The following is a 17393-nucleotide window of genomic DNA, read 5'->3' as shown; positions in this document are numbered from 1 at the left end:
TTGAATTCAAAGTTTGCTTTTTACAATAAGCTTAGTCATTAAAGGTTGTTTTCACTAAAACTTTTCCAGTTCACTCAACAAAATCTTAGATAATTACAATTTCAAAGTGTAGGAAATTTTTGGTTCACCAGAATATATATGAATTTGTCCACAGATCAATCAAATATCATGATTTTGACCTACTAGATCTCATGAATTTGAGATAAGTGAAAACACAAGTATTAAATCAGAAAAGTTTAGTGAATATCTCCATTATTTACTTTGTAAGAGACCTCAGTTATGCCCTCTCCCTCAAAGGCACACATACTGTGAAAACAACCAGATTTGAAAATTAAACCTAGTGTCACTACTAAATTTAATTTTTCAAATATTTTTAATAAAACAATGATTAAAGATTTGGTGAACTCATGTTTTAGAAAATAAGGAATAAACTACATTAGTATATCTATCAACTAGATGATGGGTTAGAAGAGACAATCAAAACAATACTTTTGTGTTCCAAGCTTAAGATGATCATATTTATACACAAGTCATTTCAGAAGCTACTTTCTTGTTAATATAAATGAAGCTAAATGAAAAATACCATTATATTAGATGTACACAATTAGAATAGAATGGCAGAAGAGGACCCTACTAAATAGACATCTATTTATATTTATTTTTTATAAACTTATTTCAATAGTAAATATAACAATATTAGTTCTTGGCTTATAACAGAAAATATGTATATAAATACCAACATCACTTTATATTTGCCAAGATTGCAGCTAAAACTATGAATAACTACATAATTATTTTTAATAAATAAGAAATATGAATTTCAATGACCCACAAGCAGGTAGATACTAAATAATCAACATTTGGATGTTATGCCAGGAATAACATAGGGATATGAGATGTAGAAGCTAAGTGTGAATTATTTTCTGGAAGGCATTTCATTCTTAATATTTAAAACTTTGAAGATGACAGATAGTCACTTCAGTTAATATTTGAATGCCCTTTAACAATTGTTAAATGTTATAAAAATGAAATTTAACATTTTCTATTTAAAGTATTTAAAGTGTCCATTTATGCAAATAATACTGTTGAACTTTCACACTGATAATCTGGAAAGTGCTAGAATATTGAGTGAAATGTATCATAGATGTTTATAGAGGCACATCAAATTATTAAATAACCATAATTAAACCTTTTTCAATTCCAAGTTATCTAAATGTTTTTAAATTTCCTAATCTGTTTTGAATTATACAAGAAATAAGTACTTTGGTATTTGCTTATCTAAAAAACCATGAAAATAACAGTTTTATAATTTTATAATAAAAAATTAGATAATAGAACATTTTTTATATCTACAATTAGAAAAATCAAATTTCAATATAAACTGGATTTAATTTTTAAGAATTAAGTGGGAAAGAACTGCCAGGATAAAACATTAAATGCATTTAATTACTTTCATTTTCAAGGTTTAAAACAACAACATATACAACAATGAGAGAATTAACTTTTGAATGAAAAAATAGAAAGATATGACTTTACCTTTTGGTTATATCTTCGTTTATCTTTGGGCGCCTTGATGACTCCAGAAGTCTCTGTTCCATTCACAGTAATCTCTTGTTTCTTTGGTTGTAACACTCTTTTCTGGGATGTATGAGGTTGATGTTGGCTGGTCTCTCCTGTTGTTGGTTTAACTTGCCAAGGGTTTACTTTCGGAATAGGAGCTTCTACAAAAACTTTCTTTACGTCGTTTTGTTCTTCATTACCTTCTTTCACAGCCGTGGATTCTTTGTCATCACGTTTTTCTTTTGAACGCAAATCTTTTGATTTTTCTTTAGATGAGTGTTCATGCTTATCTGTTCTGTCAACAACGACAGCAAGTTTTTTCTTAAGTTTTTCACCTTTTCTATCTTTACGACTGTGACTTACTACAGGTGTGAATGATTCTTCCTCCTCTGTGTTTTGTTTAGGCTCTTCAGGTTGTTTTGAACTGTCAGCTATTTCTGCTTCTTTAACTTGTATTGAATTTAACTGCTCTTCTATATTCTCCTTATTATTATTGTTTGTATTGTTAGTTGGCTGCTTAAAATTTAATACAGCATGTGCATAGGACGCCCCTGCTTCTTTGGTGTCATCCTGAGGATTGACTGGTGTGGGAGGCACACGTGCATCCATCGCAGTTTTACTTCTTTTAAATTAACTGTGCACTATCGAAATTAAAATAAAATAAAGTCTGACAGAACAATATGGAGTGGAACTGTAACCATGTTGGTTTAGTAAAGCATGGTATCTATCACACACTTGAAATTGTCCACCGTCACAACACTACACATGAACGTCAGGACATCGATGATGGTTATGTAACTTAGTCTAACTTTTTTTATGTATTTATTTTTTTAAAACCCGTTATATAATGAATATCGTTTATATTTTCATAAATTTAGACAGGAAACTAGAACTCTTACAGTACCCTTAGGTATAAACCTAAACTTACAGGTTCAATTTCGACAGAACATTGTGAATCAATCAATTCACAAAACAAACTTTGACAACATCTGTCATATGTCAATATTTAAGCCTTTTTGATTGTTCGGACTTTATTTTTGAAATAATATATTAGTTCATCACTTTTATTCAGCAGAACTTACAAATTGTAACTTTATACAATTTCATATTTAAGACATATTCAAGAGTCTTTACAATTGTAAAAGTTTGTGAATATTCGGAACGCATTAATAAGATTGACCTGTGAAATGAACATATCTTTTCCTCACGCATGCGTTGTAATTACGCACATACCAAAATAATACGCAATAAGAGAGGAAATACAAAATACAACATACACAATAGGATAACCATAGACACAATAATTGCCTCAATATAAGGATAACCAGGAATAATTAGAATACGTTTCCATAGCGACGGAATTTAAAATAAGTGTACCACATTATTAAAGCAGATATAACTATAAAAGTATAAAATATGGGTTAAAGTCTAGAGAACGTTCCAGTGAAGTTAGCTACAAAGAAACATCAGTAAATACAAATTTGTGTTTACGGTATTGCCATGTCCTTATTACGTATATGTTTTATGCATCAAATATGCTTTGAAACAGTACATTTTTATTATATTATTTTATGGATTCTGTTATTTTTTAATTTATATAAAACAGGAACAAATGAATATTTGTTTCTTTCTATATTAGTTGCAGTTAGTCATTAGAACAATTTTTGTAATCGCTCTTTGGTAGATTAACGGATAAATTTGGCAATAGTGTCAAAACCTTCAAAACACAAGTTGCCAGATAATAACAAATTAAAAATATATATTAAAATCATTACAGCAGAAGTTAACTTATTATTCACTTTACAACTTTAGTATTTATAGTGATTTGTATATTATTTTTCTCGTTATTTTACCATTTTATGTTTTACATGTTTAATTAAATTCATTATCATTATATCGCGTGCTCTTTCGCGAATTATATAAGAACATGGCAATACCAAAGAATATAGACGCTTATATATCTATATTCTTTGGCAATACTGCCAAATACAAAATTTATTTTATTTGTAGCTAACTTCATCAGAACGTTCTCTAGACTTTAACCACCGAACAACCTTAAACCAAAATATGATTATTCCATATTGGTTGACCTTCATTAACCGCGAGGTATAATATGGCAGTTATGGCACAAAATTTACCCATTTACTACATGATAAATAGCTTTATAGAATATTTACCATCGTCAGGTATATTCACCTACAGATTAATTATTGTTAATCGAATAATAATGATGAAGGTAAATCAAAAGAAAAAATACAGATCAGTATCTGTGTAAATGATAATAGCAACCACTGTTTAGCCCTAGAAGGTCAAATATTTGAATCATTTCTGTAGGGCATAAAGAATTATTTCCGAAATTTTTTTATGATGATTCCATTCTGAATCCTTAAAATTTGTGAATAACAGTGTCGGAATAGTGTGCCCTGGGGGGGGGGGGGGGTTTAACCACCCCTATTGTTTTCTAGTGTAACACCAAAGAATATTAAGCGTCTATATTTTTTGATACTGTGGTCGAACGATGTCGGACCTCGTTTTAAGACAGAATTGAAGCCGGCTAGAGGGCGCAATTTAAGGGGGCAAGAATTTGAATATTACACTTAACTGTATATAAGAAAATTTTAAAAGATCTCGTTTATGTTAACTTTATTTATGATTTTTATCATAGAATAATGAAGTTTGTGAATTACTTTCTCAACTTAAAACTTGTAAGCAAGCAAACGATTGTTTTATGACTAAACAATTATAAAAAAAATACCAATCTTGCTTGTTAATTTTTACACATTTTAGTAAATAAATTTTAAGAAAATGGGGAAAAAATTGTTGATTGTTAAATTTGGATATTTATTATTTGTATTATGTATTACAATAATATAAGTATATTAACAAAACAATTTAAGTTTTTTATACAAAATTCAAGAATGAATAAGATATGTTTAGTTAAGTTTGTGCTTTTGTGAAGAAACGTTTACTTTTTTAGTCACCTGTTTTTTCTAGTGAATAGAGTCTAACCTTAAGGTGCTCATGGCTAACCATTTTAATGAGCTCCATATATGGTGAGAACTGAAATCTACTACTTCAATACATAAAGTGAAAACATTGCCTAAAGAAAGGTTATTTGTTACAGATAGAACAATGCCATTGACTATCTTAGCATTTGCACACATTTTGAAGTGACCATTTGACAAGAACAAGGCTTTCTGTATTTTCACCACCTGAAAAGTGCCTTATATGGTAGTCACTAACCCATCATTATTTTTTAAATTTACCAACCTGCTAAATTCCCAACAGAAGGATAAGAATGATCGGATTGTGGTTTAAATAAACATTTAATACAATCTAAACACTTCAGTTTGCGCAATAATAAATCCACAATCTCCTGCCAACACAATGTTCTGCTCTTCGGGAAGCAGATCTATGTCAGTTTCTATTTTATTATCTTCAAAGAATATTCTTTTCCTTTTTTCTACTCTATTTGGAATATATTTCCCTCATTTTCATTGTTATTTATATTATTCCATATAACACAATTGGCAACAGGAGATGAAGAAGTAAAACCACTCGCAAAAAATTCTATATAATTATTATTATGGGAAACAAGTGAAATTTTAAACAATTTTTACATTTGTTTGCCCTCTTATTTGTGTCTACCTAGCGGTCAATACGCACACTAAACTTTAAAAAATCGGTTTCACTTATTGTTCCCAAGTTCCACATTTATAGTTTATTAAGACTATATCTTTGTATGCAACACACTTTACTGTTCCTAAAAGTAAGCAATGACAGCAGCTGTAATTTGGTAGGACGTGTTCGATGGATCGATTTTTCTTGGAGGTTGTGCCCGTTCCTTACTTACAAAACTGGATAAAGTTAAATATAGAGCTCTCAGAGTGGTCGGGGGATTTATGAGGTCCTCTCCAGTTCATACTATTTTGTCGGAATGCGGAGAAACACCGTTAGATCTTAGAAGGATTTGGCTAGCATCTAAATTTATATTAAAGGTAGCATATGACAACCAAATATGTTCTTCAATAGAGCAATTTAATTAAGTATTTCTGAATTACGGTGTATGAAACTCTCAACCTAGGGAAAGGAGGTAACCAAGCCAAGTTTGTGTCATGGTACCTTGATAACTGGTCTGAATATAAACTTATCTTCACAGATGGATTCAAAGATGACCAAGGTAATGTGGGCATTGGTATATACCCTAACGAAAGCACCGAATTAATAGCAAGATTACCATCTGCTAATTCAATTTGTTCAGCAGAATTATTTGCGATTAGATTAGATAAAGACATTAGATTTAATTCAACAGAATGATTTTGAAAAAATCCTTATTTGTAGTGATTCAAAAAGTCCTCTGGAGAAAATTACAAGACCAAGTTATAAGGCTGCAGCAGACACACAATTCTTCAATTAAAACAAAAAAGTCAACTTCACGAACAAAATAAAAAAATTAAATTCGCATGGATTCCAAGTCACTCCGGGATCGTGGGAATGATAGAGCTGATTATCTTATAAACTTGGAAGAAGGCTACCTGTTACTGAAGAACCAAAGGCTTCCTTTAAAGATTTTCAAACTAAATATAGGTAGGTAAGAGGTAAAGGTAATAAGGTAGGTAAAAGGAATTACATACTGTACAAATGTTACGGTTCTATATAAAAAGGCCTGGTTTACAAGGTTTCCAATCTGGGGGGGGGGGAGGTCATAATTGCACAAATGTGTCGTATGAGAAGTGGAGATTTCAGCTTTCCAGTTCATTTATTTAGATTGAAAGTGATCAATACAAATATGTGATCATGTGGCAGTTTAGGCACCTTACAGCACGTGTTGTTGGAATGTACTAGATATCAAAGGGAGTCCCAGTTACTTGGTCGGTTACTTTATCGATGTGTTGTTCAAAAACTTAAACTCAAAGACACTGCTTGCAGTGCAAAAGTTTTTAGCGTCAACAAGGTCTCAAGTAGTTCGTTAATGTACATTATAAGATTTAATCTGCTTGCTTGGATTACATGTGCTTAGTGCGGTTTGGTGCGGTAGACAATAAAACTTTAGAACGTATGTGAAAGAACTTTTAAACATTTGGTTTTAATTTGTGTTTTTTTTTCTCCTTTAACTGTTGTTGCAGGTTCAGGAGCTATGAGCTTAAGCCCAGGTGTACCTTAGGTACTGCTCTTGAACATTCAGTATAAATACACAGATCGTGGCCGGATATCCCTGGTAGCTAAGGCCAAGCAAATGAATGGAAGAAGGAAGAAGAAGGTAGGACGTGTTACTTTTTGTTTGATTTACAATATTGACAATATTGTACAATTTGAATGTTCTAAAACATAAAGAATGGCAGAAAAAAGTACAAAAGAAAAAACGATAACATCATTATATGCGGAGTTAAATAAATTTAACCAAAATGGTGAATATGAAAGGTCTTTGAAAACATCAAATAAAAGTAAGTGTGTCTTAATTTTCAGTCTTAACCTTAAATTACTAAAAATAATGTAGATTTTTTATAGAGTCATAATCATAAATCTTCAGAGTACATGATTATCTTAAATATTTGATTATATTTAACAAACTAAAATAATATAACACTCTGGACAAATATTCCATCATTCATTTCAGATATCCCATTTCCTACTTGTTTAATCTCTTGCAGAGCCATCACTTTGATATTTTACTTTTTTTATTTCTGAACATATTTCCTTTTTATGGTCCTCTCTGTATAGGTTCCCCCCACATCACAGTTACTTAATTGTTTACCTATATTTGTTTCTTTGCAATAGTCACTTTTTTTTCTAAGCTCACATTTTCTTTTTTATTTTTTTTTTCACTTTTCTATGGATATTTTATCTTTGTTTTAGCAAAACCTCCAATTGTTTTGGCAAAAACTATTTTTACTCGTTGCTTGTCATCCACGTTTTTTAATTCCATCAGGCATGCTTTGTCAAACAGTTTTCTTGCTATTATTACTATTTGAATATTTGAACTTGTTAAAAAAAGTGGTTGATTACACTTTTCAAATAATTTGTGTTTCTCATGTCAATTTTTAGCCCTGTCAGTATATTATTCTATCAGCTCCTTTTATCAAGCTCTTCCCTATTTTTTTTAAGTCCTTCAGCTCCTGTCTCATTTCTTTTGTTCTTTGTCATGGTATTGATCACTTGTAATGGCCACCAATGCCACCTTTGACTCCAGAACAAAAATTACAAAATTCACTTCAGCAGTGAACCTGTTAATGCGATTTTGTTATCTAGTACTTGTTTCTGTAACTCCTTTTGAGACCCAGCAATTAGGCTGGATAGCTTTATTTCTCTTAACTGCCTTTATCTGTTGACAAACATGTACCTAAACACAGTTTTTGGTTATTTTTCACCACAGTACTGAGGTTCTATACTAATGTCAACTTCTGGATACTTTTAAAAATGTAATCTTCACTATTTCTCACATATTTACATGAGGCTTGAAAATATGTTGTTATAAATCACTGTTATCGGACTGTGCAACATTTCCACTTTTATTGCATATAAACAAATTATAAAAAATATAGAGAGATAAAGAGAGGAAGATAAAATATAAATATATATAAAGACGAGAAGTACAGCTAAGCATATTTTAATAGCTACTCCAAGATACAACAAATATTTTCAAATTAAAAAAATATGTTTTGTCCTGAGTGTTCAACTGCTTCACATAAAAAAATACAATGTTACTAGAAAATTAATTATCCTTAGATTATAGTATTATTATATCACTAAATAGTTGCATATGGGAATATATAATTTTTGTTTTAGTTCTGGGAGTGGCTCCACATGAATTTTTAGCTTTCCAGTGTAAAATGGTGTGTCTTATTCACCTATCACGCTTTGAGGAAGCCATTTCTTTGATGAATAAAAATCCACAATTTTTACAGTAAGTTTTGATTCTATAGAAGTTTATAATTGGTTCTTTAAAGCCTTTTTGTCCTTTGATGATTTATTTAAATCCACCTTTTTTCATAAAATATTGATTTTAATTCTTTATTTTCTCATATGTTAAATTACATAATATTTTTAATCAAATGTAATTTTTTTAGGGAATTAATATTTGAAAAAGCTTATAGTTACTATCGTGTTAATAAACCAGAAGAAGCGTTGAAAATAATTGAACTAAGTGAAAAAGAACTGGATTTCCGTTGCAAAGAATTAAAAGCTCAGATTTTATACAGACTTGAACAATATGATAATTCTGTCTCTATATACCGAGACATTATTAAAAATATGCATGATGATGATTATGATGATGAACGGTACACTAATTTGAGTGCTGCAATGGTTCATCTGAAGAATGAAAATGTGGTAGGTACCACATTTATTATATTAACTTTAAATAATTATCTGCTGGTTACATATTATAGGCAAACTAATGCTAGAAGAATTGTTCCTCTATAGTTTTTAGAAAATTTCACAAGATCTTTCTCATTTTAGATGGATACAATTAATGAATTTGTTGAGAACACTTATGAACAGTGTTATAACAAAGCATGTTTATTAATTGAATATGAAAACTATTTAGAGGCTGAAAAGAAACTCAAGCAATGTGAGAAGATGTGTAGAGAGATGTTAGAAGAAGATGAAACTACTGAAGAGGAAATTGACATTGAATTAGCACTTATCAGGTTTGGAAACACATTAAAAATTAAACAATTACTTAAGTCTTTAATGTATTAAGTGAATATTTTTTGTAAATATTAACAATATCTAAATTATTTTTCAATCTGTATTCATAGATGTCACTAATTGTTAATCAACATTAAATATGTTTATAATTATGTTTATAATTAAGTTTTGTTCATATTTTAGAATACAGTTGGCCTATGTTTACCAAAAACAAGGGAGAACTAAAGAAAGCCAACAGTTGTATACTGGAAATTTAAAATTAAAACTTGATGATATTGCATTAATGGCTGTAGCTAGTAATAATATTGCTTGTATCAACAAAGACCAAAATTTATTTGATTCCAAAAAGAAAATGAAAGTAGCTTTAAATGATGGATTGACTTTTAAATTGCCATCCAAGCAAAGGAAACTAATAGCTCTCAATAACGCCATTTTAAACTATTATATTAACCAGACTGATCAATGTGAAAAAGCATGTAATCTCATTGATGAAAAATGGCCTGAATTACAACTCCAAACTGCTACCCTTCGTGCTCTTAACCTGATAAAAGCTGATAAACCTAAAGATGCTATCACTTTACTTAACAAGATCAAAACTAAAGATGATAATCTATACATAAACTTATGTATTGCCCAAATCTACCTAATGCAAGTGAGTTAAGTTAATATTTTAGAGTGCATTGAAATAATAATTGTATTTGTAGGGTGAAAAAGCGGAAGCTTGTCAAATATTAGAAAATCTTGGAGAATCAAGATATAAACCAGGTATAGTAGGAGCTCTAACAACCCTGTATTTAGGCATAGGAAAGGAAGATGTTGCTCTCAAAGTATTTGAAAAAACTGTAGAATTCTACAAGAAGAATAATGTAAGTTTTGCATGATTTTTTATGTGAATAATGATTTTCTTCTTTATATTTTTTCTCCGAAATTCCTGTTAATGTATCGTGGCATTCAGGGTTCCTTACTGATAGTGTGTCTTCTATTAGAATCTCCAATATGTCAGACTGAACAAACATTTTTTAGCAATACCAATTCTCTAAATCGAGGAACACTTGGACCCTAATAATATGTGTCAAGAATCTGGAAAGGCCCATAATAATTATCTTTCTTGGTTATGAAAAATCAATCAAATAATCTCAGGGTAGTCTTTATTTGCAGTAAAAACTGCAGATGCTGATCTTGGACTAAATAATTCCACTAATGTTAACATTAATCATTTGTTTGATTATTTTTTAATCTTCTTGTTTGGGTTAAAGTAACCTTGTATCTGGCTTTCGAATGAGATGAGCTTATTTAGTATCGATTATACGTTTTATCATTCTAGAAGACATTTCGACTCAAATAACAATCACTATGAGCCTTACAGTAAAATTAATTCGATTTGGATTATCTTGTACAACCGTCACTTTACTTTCCCATTGTTCGCTAATAAAAATATCTTTAATTGTAGGTTAAGGGTGTAAATCTGTCACAATTATGGAGACAAGCAGCTGAATTCCATATCAAAAAGGGTTTACCACAAGTAGCAGCAAACAGTTTAGAGGAATTATTAAAAACTAATAAAAACGATTTAAGATTGATAGCTCAATTAATATTGGGCTATGCACAGGTAAAATATCCAGGTCATAGAATGTTTTCTATACTAAGCTAACCTGATTTTTAGTTTAATGAGCCCAAAGCTGTAAAACTTGCATCAGAGTTAACACCTGTAGAAGAATTGGCTAAAGAAGTAGATTTAGATGCTTTAGAAGCAACTGCTCTTCCTACAATCAGCTATAACAAGAAGAGTCCTTCATCTAAACAGGAATCTTTACCAAGGTATGTCAGTTATGTATTTTATGAACAACTTTAAAAGCTATCACTACCAGTCCAGGGAAATAAACAAAAAATACTATGTTTGTGACACTGACCTGGTCAAGCAAACGAAAGTTGCTTTGAGTAGTATGTACCCCTATAACAAGAACCTATACGTTTCCTGCAGTCGATTTTTTGGACTTTTAAGGTCTAAAAATGGCAAATTTTTGTTTTTTCGTCTATTAGTAAAAAGTTTGTTGCTTAGAAAATTGCAAAATAAGTCAAAAATTTCGGTTTTTTATAAATGTTAATAACTTTTTTTAAAATGAACCTCTATATTAAATAGACTGTTGATTCTTGTAGTGTTTTACATATGATCGAAATTTCAAAGCGATTGGTCAAATAGTTTAAAAGTTATTTGTTTATTCCAAAAATGAAAACAAAATGTTTACACCAATATGAGTTAGAAAACGATGAAGTCACAGTAATTCTGTGAATAGCTTATGAAAGAAGACGGTTTATACTTTTATACTATCAATATTATTTGAAAAAAAAATAAAAAAAAAAGAGAAAAACGATTTTAAATATTGCAAAATAATTTTGCAAAATTAAGGCGATTTTTGCTTATAAACAATTAAAATAACTTTTTAACTATTGCCTACTGGAAAATTATTTTATCATATTTGGAAAACTTGAATTGTTTCACAAATTTAAAAAAGAAAAAGTTGTCCTAGGAGAATTTGGGACGAAGTTAGTCTTTTTTTTTAAATTGACAGCATGTTAGTTTATAACAAGAGATCTAATTAGCGTTATTTGAAAGAACATACTTTAAATTTTTAATGTGCTAAATTCGAAAAAGATTGCCTTTCGATGGAAGCGTCCACAAAGTGTCAAAATTGGGCGGCTTGGATCTCGCTGGAGCGATGGAGGGGGAAGGAGCTGTTAACTGCATCTCTGGTTCTTGTTTATTTTAATAAACATTATATTATTGTATATAATAAATAAATCGTTTAAGTATATCAATTTTAATTTTATAGTTCACAAACATTTCACGATTAGGCTCTTAAATTGGTGGTTTACGAATTGATACTTTACTTTTTCAACACAATTAAAAATATTTTTTCTATTTATAGTACGCCTCGAGATGAAAGTCAAAAGAAAACGAGAAAACACAAAAAACGTAAAGGAAAGTTACCCAAAAACTACGATGCACTTGTTGCACCAGATCCAGAACGTTGGTTACCTAAATATGAGAGGACCGGCTATAGAAAGAAAAGAGACAGAAGAGCTAAAGAAGTTATTAAAGGCTCTCAAGGAACTGCTTCTGGGCAAGCTGAACAATAGTAAGTATTATTTCAGATGGTATGCATTGTACAATAGAAATAATTACATAATAAACTGATTGTTAATTTACTTTTATTTCAGCGACTTCTCTAAATTCGTTGAAGATTCGTCAGATACTGCGAGTACCTCAGTGGATCCCAGTCCAAGGCCTTCATCTAAATCTGCCCAAACTCATCACAAGAAGAGTCAGCAAAAGAAGAAGGGAAAGAGACGATAAAGCTTGTTGATATTTTCTGTTAAATTTATAGGCTATTTATTACGATCAAGAAAATAGGGCTAAAGGAACTACAACGTTAAAGGGATTTTATTGTTTCATATGGTCAATGGACCCCCAAAAGTGCTACCATTTAAAGGGGTGCGATTTTGAGAAAGGGGCGACTTTGGGTGAATTCTATGAAGTTTTTGTACATATATAAAAGTTATTATACTTAAGAAAGGGCAGAGAGACAAGTCCTATTATGACCAAAAACAAAGAAATTTCATTAGTAACCTAGTAAATTACAAATTACAAAAAAAAAATCACAAAATTACAATTTTTGGCTTAAAAGAAAAACAATATAAAACGGTCAAGTCTGTTTTTGAACGCATTGGTAGAGGGAGCAGAGACAATGTTTCCACTAAGGTTATTCCAGCTCTCAAAAACTTCATCTGGTAGAAAGTTGTGTCTTGATCTTGTAGAAAAGTTCTCTTTTTTAAGTTTAAACTGGTGACCTCTGAGGCGTTCATCTTGATTTATGGTAAACATTTCAACGAGATTTCCAAAATTGAATTTTAATATTTTAAATGTGGTAATTAAGTCTCCACGTTGTCGGCGAAGTTCAAATGAAGTTAGGTTAGCCATACTAAGTCTTTCTGCATAAGAAAGTCATTTCGGTCCCCAAAGGAATCCTAGTTGCTTTTCTGTAAACGTTTTCCAACAAAGTTTTGTCTCTAACCAAATCATATTACCACGCTGGTCCAGCGTATTCAAGAACGACTGCATTGAAACTATCGAAAAACACCTCCGAATAAGATATAGTCTGGAGTTCGCACGTTTACAAATATGGTCGGACCAAGTTAGGCTGCTATTTACGGTAACACCAAGGTCGTTACACGAGAATACAGAATCTAATGGTTGCCCATTAACAAAGTACGTCACAAGTGGGTTATTTTTACCAATTAGAAGCACTACACATTTTTCCGCATTGAATGGTAGTAGCCACTGGAAACATCAAGTTGAGTCCAAGTCCATTTGGAGGGTTAGCTGGTTTGTGATTGGATTGGCATATATTTTTGTGTGATCAGCTTAGAGCGATATTTTACTTGAAACATAATAAGGAACATCGCTGGTATAAACCGTAAAAAGCAGAGGTCCAAAGCCAGCCCTGAGGCATTCCATTTTCCACTAACCTGTCTTGTGAGAAAAATTCGATAACTCTAACTTTATGTAATGTCGATTTGTCAGGAAATCATCAAAATGCTCTAGTTTATGTAGAAGTCTGCGCTTAGGTACACGTTCAAAGGCTTTAGAGAAATCTAGATAAACAACGTCGACCGGCTGCGAACTATTAAGGGATGACGTCCAGTCGTTAACACAATGTAGGAGATTGGTTAGAGTAGAGCAACCAGAGACAAATCCATGTTGTGTTTGAATAACATGTTCCTGGATAAGGAATTTGGTCATCTAATCGGAAATAATGGTTTCCATGACTTTGGCAGCAAGCTAATCGGACGATAATTGTTGGGGTCTGGTAGCCAACAGTTTCCAGGACAAGGTTAACCTTATTTACGTCGTCATCTTTTCTGCGTTGTGCATCCCCAGAGGAAGATTTTGGTACGCCTCTGATTAGAATATTTTTAGCACGTGTTGTACGATCTACAGCTTCGTTAGCAATATTATCCTTGAATTCGGTAGACTTAAATAAAGCAATCTGACTGAGCTTATTGTTTAACTCAGTTATTTTATTATTAAAATCATCAATTTTGGTACGAATTTCCATTTTAAAGCCTAGCAGAAGATCTTTTATTTCCTAAATATTAGGGATATTTGAGCTGCAAAAGTTACAAAGGATACTCAATTCACCAATTATCTGTCGGGTGACGCGATCCTCTGAAGAAAGGTCGGTGCATGTGATGTGAATTTGTCGCTTACATCAGTCGCACTGGAGTTTGCGGTCAGCTGTCGCTTTGGTTTTCGAACAGTTCCAACAAAAAGAGGTAAACTGCATGATCCGGTTTTTTGGATGTAATTAGTAGTTGGTTTTATATTATTAAATTGTGAGATGGTACAGTAATTATTCGCGGTAACTGCACTTTTTATAAAAAAAATTTACAAACTTACAAATACCAATAGTATGCACTTTTTACAAAAAAAATTTACAAACTTGGTATATACAAATACCAATAGTATGCACTTTTTACAAAAAAAATTTACAAACTTGGTATATACAAATACCAATAGTATGCACTTTTTACAAAAAAAATTTACAAACTTGGTATATACAAATACCAATAGTATGCACTTTTTACAAAAAAAATTTACAAACTTGGTATATACAAATACCAATAGTATGCACTTTTTACAAAAAAAATTTACAAACTTGGTATTTACAAATACCAATAGTATGCACTTTTTACAAAAAAAATTTACAAACTTGGTATATACAAATACCAATAGTATGCACTTTTTACAAAAAAATTTTACAAACTATTAGTATAAGTATAGAACAATCATGCAAAATTTCTTTGCGAAATAATTATTTTTTACACAGTTATCTTGAAAATCAATACGAGCACAAAATTGTACGTGTGTCGTGTGTAGTACATATAGTAGAGTTTTCCACCGTCGACCATTTTAAAGGTAATTATTTTTTCTTTGTATTTAATGTGCCATTGCATATACCTAAAACTGCATAGAAAAGAGTTATAGAACAATGTTTGCAAAAAATAGGAAAAATGGTGTGGGTGGCCAAATTTGAAAAATTTTATCTCGAATACTGTGAATCCTAAAGAATTCTACCAAATTCCATTTTGAAGAGGAAAGATAAAAGTTTTTTTTCTAAAGCAATGCTTATACCTACACCCAGTGGTTAAAAAGTTATGAGTAAAAAAAAATAGCGTGTATTCCTGATTTTTTCGCTTCGTTTTTTGAATATATTTTTGTCAAAATAACTTATTTTTGACTTTAAAAGGTGATATTTTGATAGGAAATTTAATTTTTAACAACTTTTCTGTAGATGTATATGTACGAAAACTGCATAGAGTTCTCCCAAATGCACCCTAGTGCACAGGGACCAATTTACCCCTTTTTCAAAAACGCACCCCTTTAAATGGTAGCACTCCACGGTTTTTATATATTTGGGAGTCCACTGACCATATGAAATAATAAAACCCCTTCAACGTTGTAGTTCCTTTCTAAAGTACGTAATCAATAGCCTATTATGCATTATTGTAAAGTATCTGCTAGAAAAACGGCATAAAATAAAGATTTAAAACATGTGTTATAATTATTTGTAAATTTTAATGTTATACTTAGTCAGGATATGAACTTTAAATTGTATTGATTCGCCGAATATGAATTGTTTTTAGTTTTTCTCCGAATACTGCGAAATTTAAAAAAAATATTTAGTCTTTGGCTTACGAGCTTAAGAATAATTCTTATTGTTAGTTGATTAGACATTTCTTATGTTTCCCTTGTTCAACAATGAATCAAGAATATTATTGTTTTTCAGTAGGACGTAGCATTTGCTTATTGTCATATGAATTCTTCCGATTCAGGTGTACAGCATTCATATCAGCTACTTGTTGGTTTGTCAAGTTTGTTAATTTTTTCACGTTTTATATCCGTTCTGGGGTAATTCTATCGGCGCCATCCCTTGCTTGCATTTACACCAATCTCAATACACCCTAAATTGCCTGTTTCATATACGAGTTTTCTCTTAATACCTCTATTTCTTTTGTTTTCGTCTGATATTTTTACAAGTTAGTGGTTACATTTTTTACTTTCGTCCATATGTCCGGTAGCCCGCTAGTTTGGCTACTTTTTTTTATTTTGTGGATGTGATAGAAGAGGTAAAAACGATGTAAATATCTATTACAATTTCAGAGGAACCAGAAATGTCCTCTAACTTTTATCGTCCAATAATAAACTGTTACAAGCAAGCTTGTTTCAAAATATGGCAAAAATACTAAACAAATACATAAGTGAATACCTATAACTTTATGAAGAACAATTTTCCCATCAACAAGATATATTAGAAACTACTTACACGATATTTATGGGGATTACAAGTTATGAAGAACAGACTAAATATTTTGGCAGACTTTCCAGTTATACTGGAAATGAACAACTAAATGGAACACCCTGTATATTATTGCATTTTTATAATACCTCATCCATTTACAAAAGTAATATCTGGAAAACCTTTGCACACAAAGAGTAGGTAACGTTCCTTTAGGAATTTACATCGAAATAGAATTTCTAAATACAAGGTGTTCAACTTCAAACCATAATAAGTCAATTATTTTAAATGAAACACCCTGTATATATATTTTAATGAAAAAAGAAGTCAATCAATTATCTTTCAAATAGTATTAGGGTTTTCTATACCTAAAGTGAACACTTTTGGAGATAATTTTGGTTTAATGATAAAGGTAAGATTTTAGGAGGCCGTGAGTGAAGATGTCATAATTGTCGTTATTTCTGGTTACTGGCACTTTTACAAAGTAATATAAATGACTCGTTTAGAAATAAACAGTATGGGATATATTATTTAGACATACGAGGAGACTTTGAGGTAATCAGAATCAAAAACAGCACAAAATAATTAATGAGTTAAAGAAAAAAGCAAACCACCCAAGTTACATGAGTTAGTTGTACTGATTGCATACATCAAAGGACATAAGAAAATAGGACTGGATTTAAGAAAAAATATATTTTTTATGTGGAACAATCAAAAGTCCAAAATAACAGTATTTAATTTATTAATAGGTATATTAAAATTGTATTTTTTTTATATATGCGGCCAGATTTGCTAACCTTTCTTCTTTTCTCTCTTATTATGACA

General features: G+C 30.8%; 2 protein-coding genes across 3 annotated transcripts in view; one reads left to right on the top strand and one right to left on the bottom strand.

Moving 5' to 3' along the window:
• The window catches only part of larp (La related protein), an 83265-nt gene extending 80739 nt beyond the window's left edge, over window positions 1-2526 (bottom strand). The window contains exon 1 of one of the 2 annotated variants that reach the window (XM_072545687.1): window positions 1537-2526. In XM_072545687.1, coding sequence (XP_072401788.1) covers window positions 1537-2169 — 633 coding nt within the window. In that variant the 5' untranslated portion in view covers window positions 2170-2526. The remainder of the gene's footprint in view (window positions 1-1536) is intronic. The other variant, XM_072545686.1, reaches the window with a different exon arrangement.
• A 4285-nt stretch (window positions 2527-6811) lies between these two features.
• Srp72 (signal recognition particle 72) lies at window positions 6812-15825 on the top strand. The gene is made up of 10 exons (XM_072545685.1): window positions 6812-7004; window positions 8347-8464; window positions 8628-8889; window positions 9019-9209; window positions 9394-9862; window positions 9915-10076; window positions 10661-10819; window positions 10874-11028; window positions 12138-12347; window positions 12430-15825. Exons 1-10 carry the CDS (start codon window positions 6896-6898, stop codon window positions 12563-12565), a joined length of 1971 nt encoding a protein of 656 aa, XP_072401786.1. The 5' UTR covers window positions 6812-6895; the 3' UTR covers window positions 12566-15825.
• Window positions 15826-17393: the final 1568 nt, after the last annotated feature.

Source organism: Diabrotica undecimpunctata, chromosome 10 (genome assembly GCF_040954645.1).
Source record: "Diabrotica undecimpunctata isolate CICGRU chromosome 10, icDiaUnde3, whole genome shotgun sequence".
NCBI lineage: Eukaryota > Metazoa > Arthropoda > Insecta > Coleoptera > Chrysomelidae > Diabrotica > Diabrotica undecimpunctata.
This window is presented reverse-complemented; position numbering and strand designations above follow the sequence as displayed.

Excerpts from the sequence above, each read along its gene's own strand:
- Srp72 (XM_072545685.1), top strand. The coding sequence starts at position 6,896 with ATGGCAGAAAAAAGTACAAAAGAAAAAACGATAACATCATTATATGCG. Across the intron at positions 8,890-9,018 it reads ATCTGAAGAATGAAAATGTG|ATGGATACAATTAATGAATT; the intron begins GTAGGTACCACA and ends TTCTCATTTTAG. Across the intron at positions 11,029-12,137 it reads AAACAGGAATCTTTACCAAG|TACGCCTCGAGATGAAAGTC; the intron begins GTATGTCAGTTA and ends TTCTATTTATAG.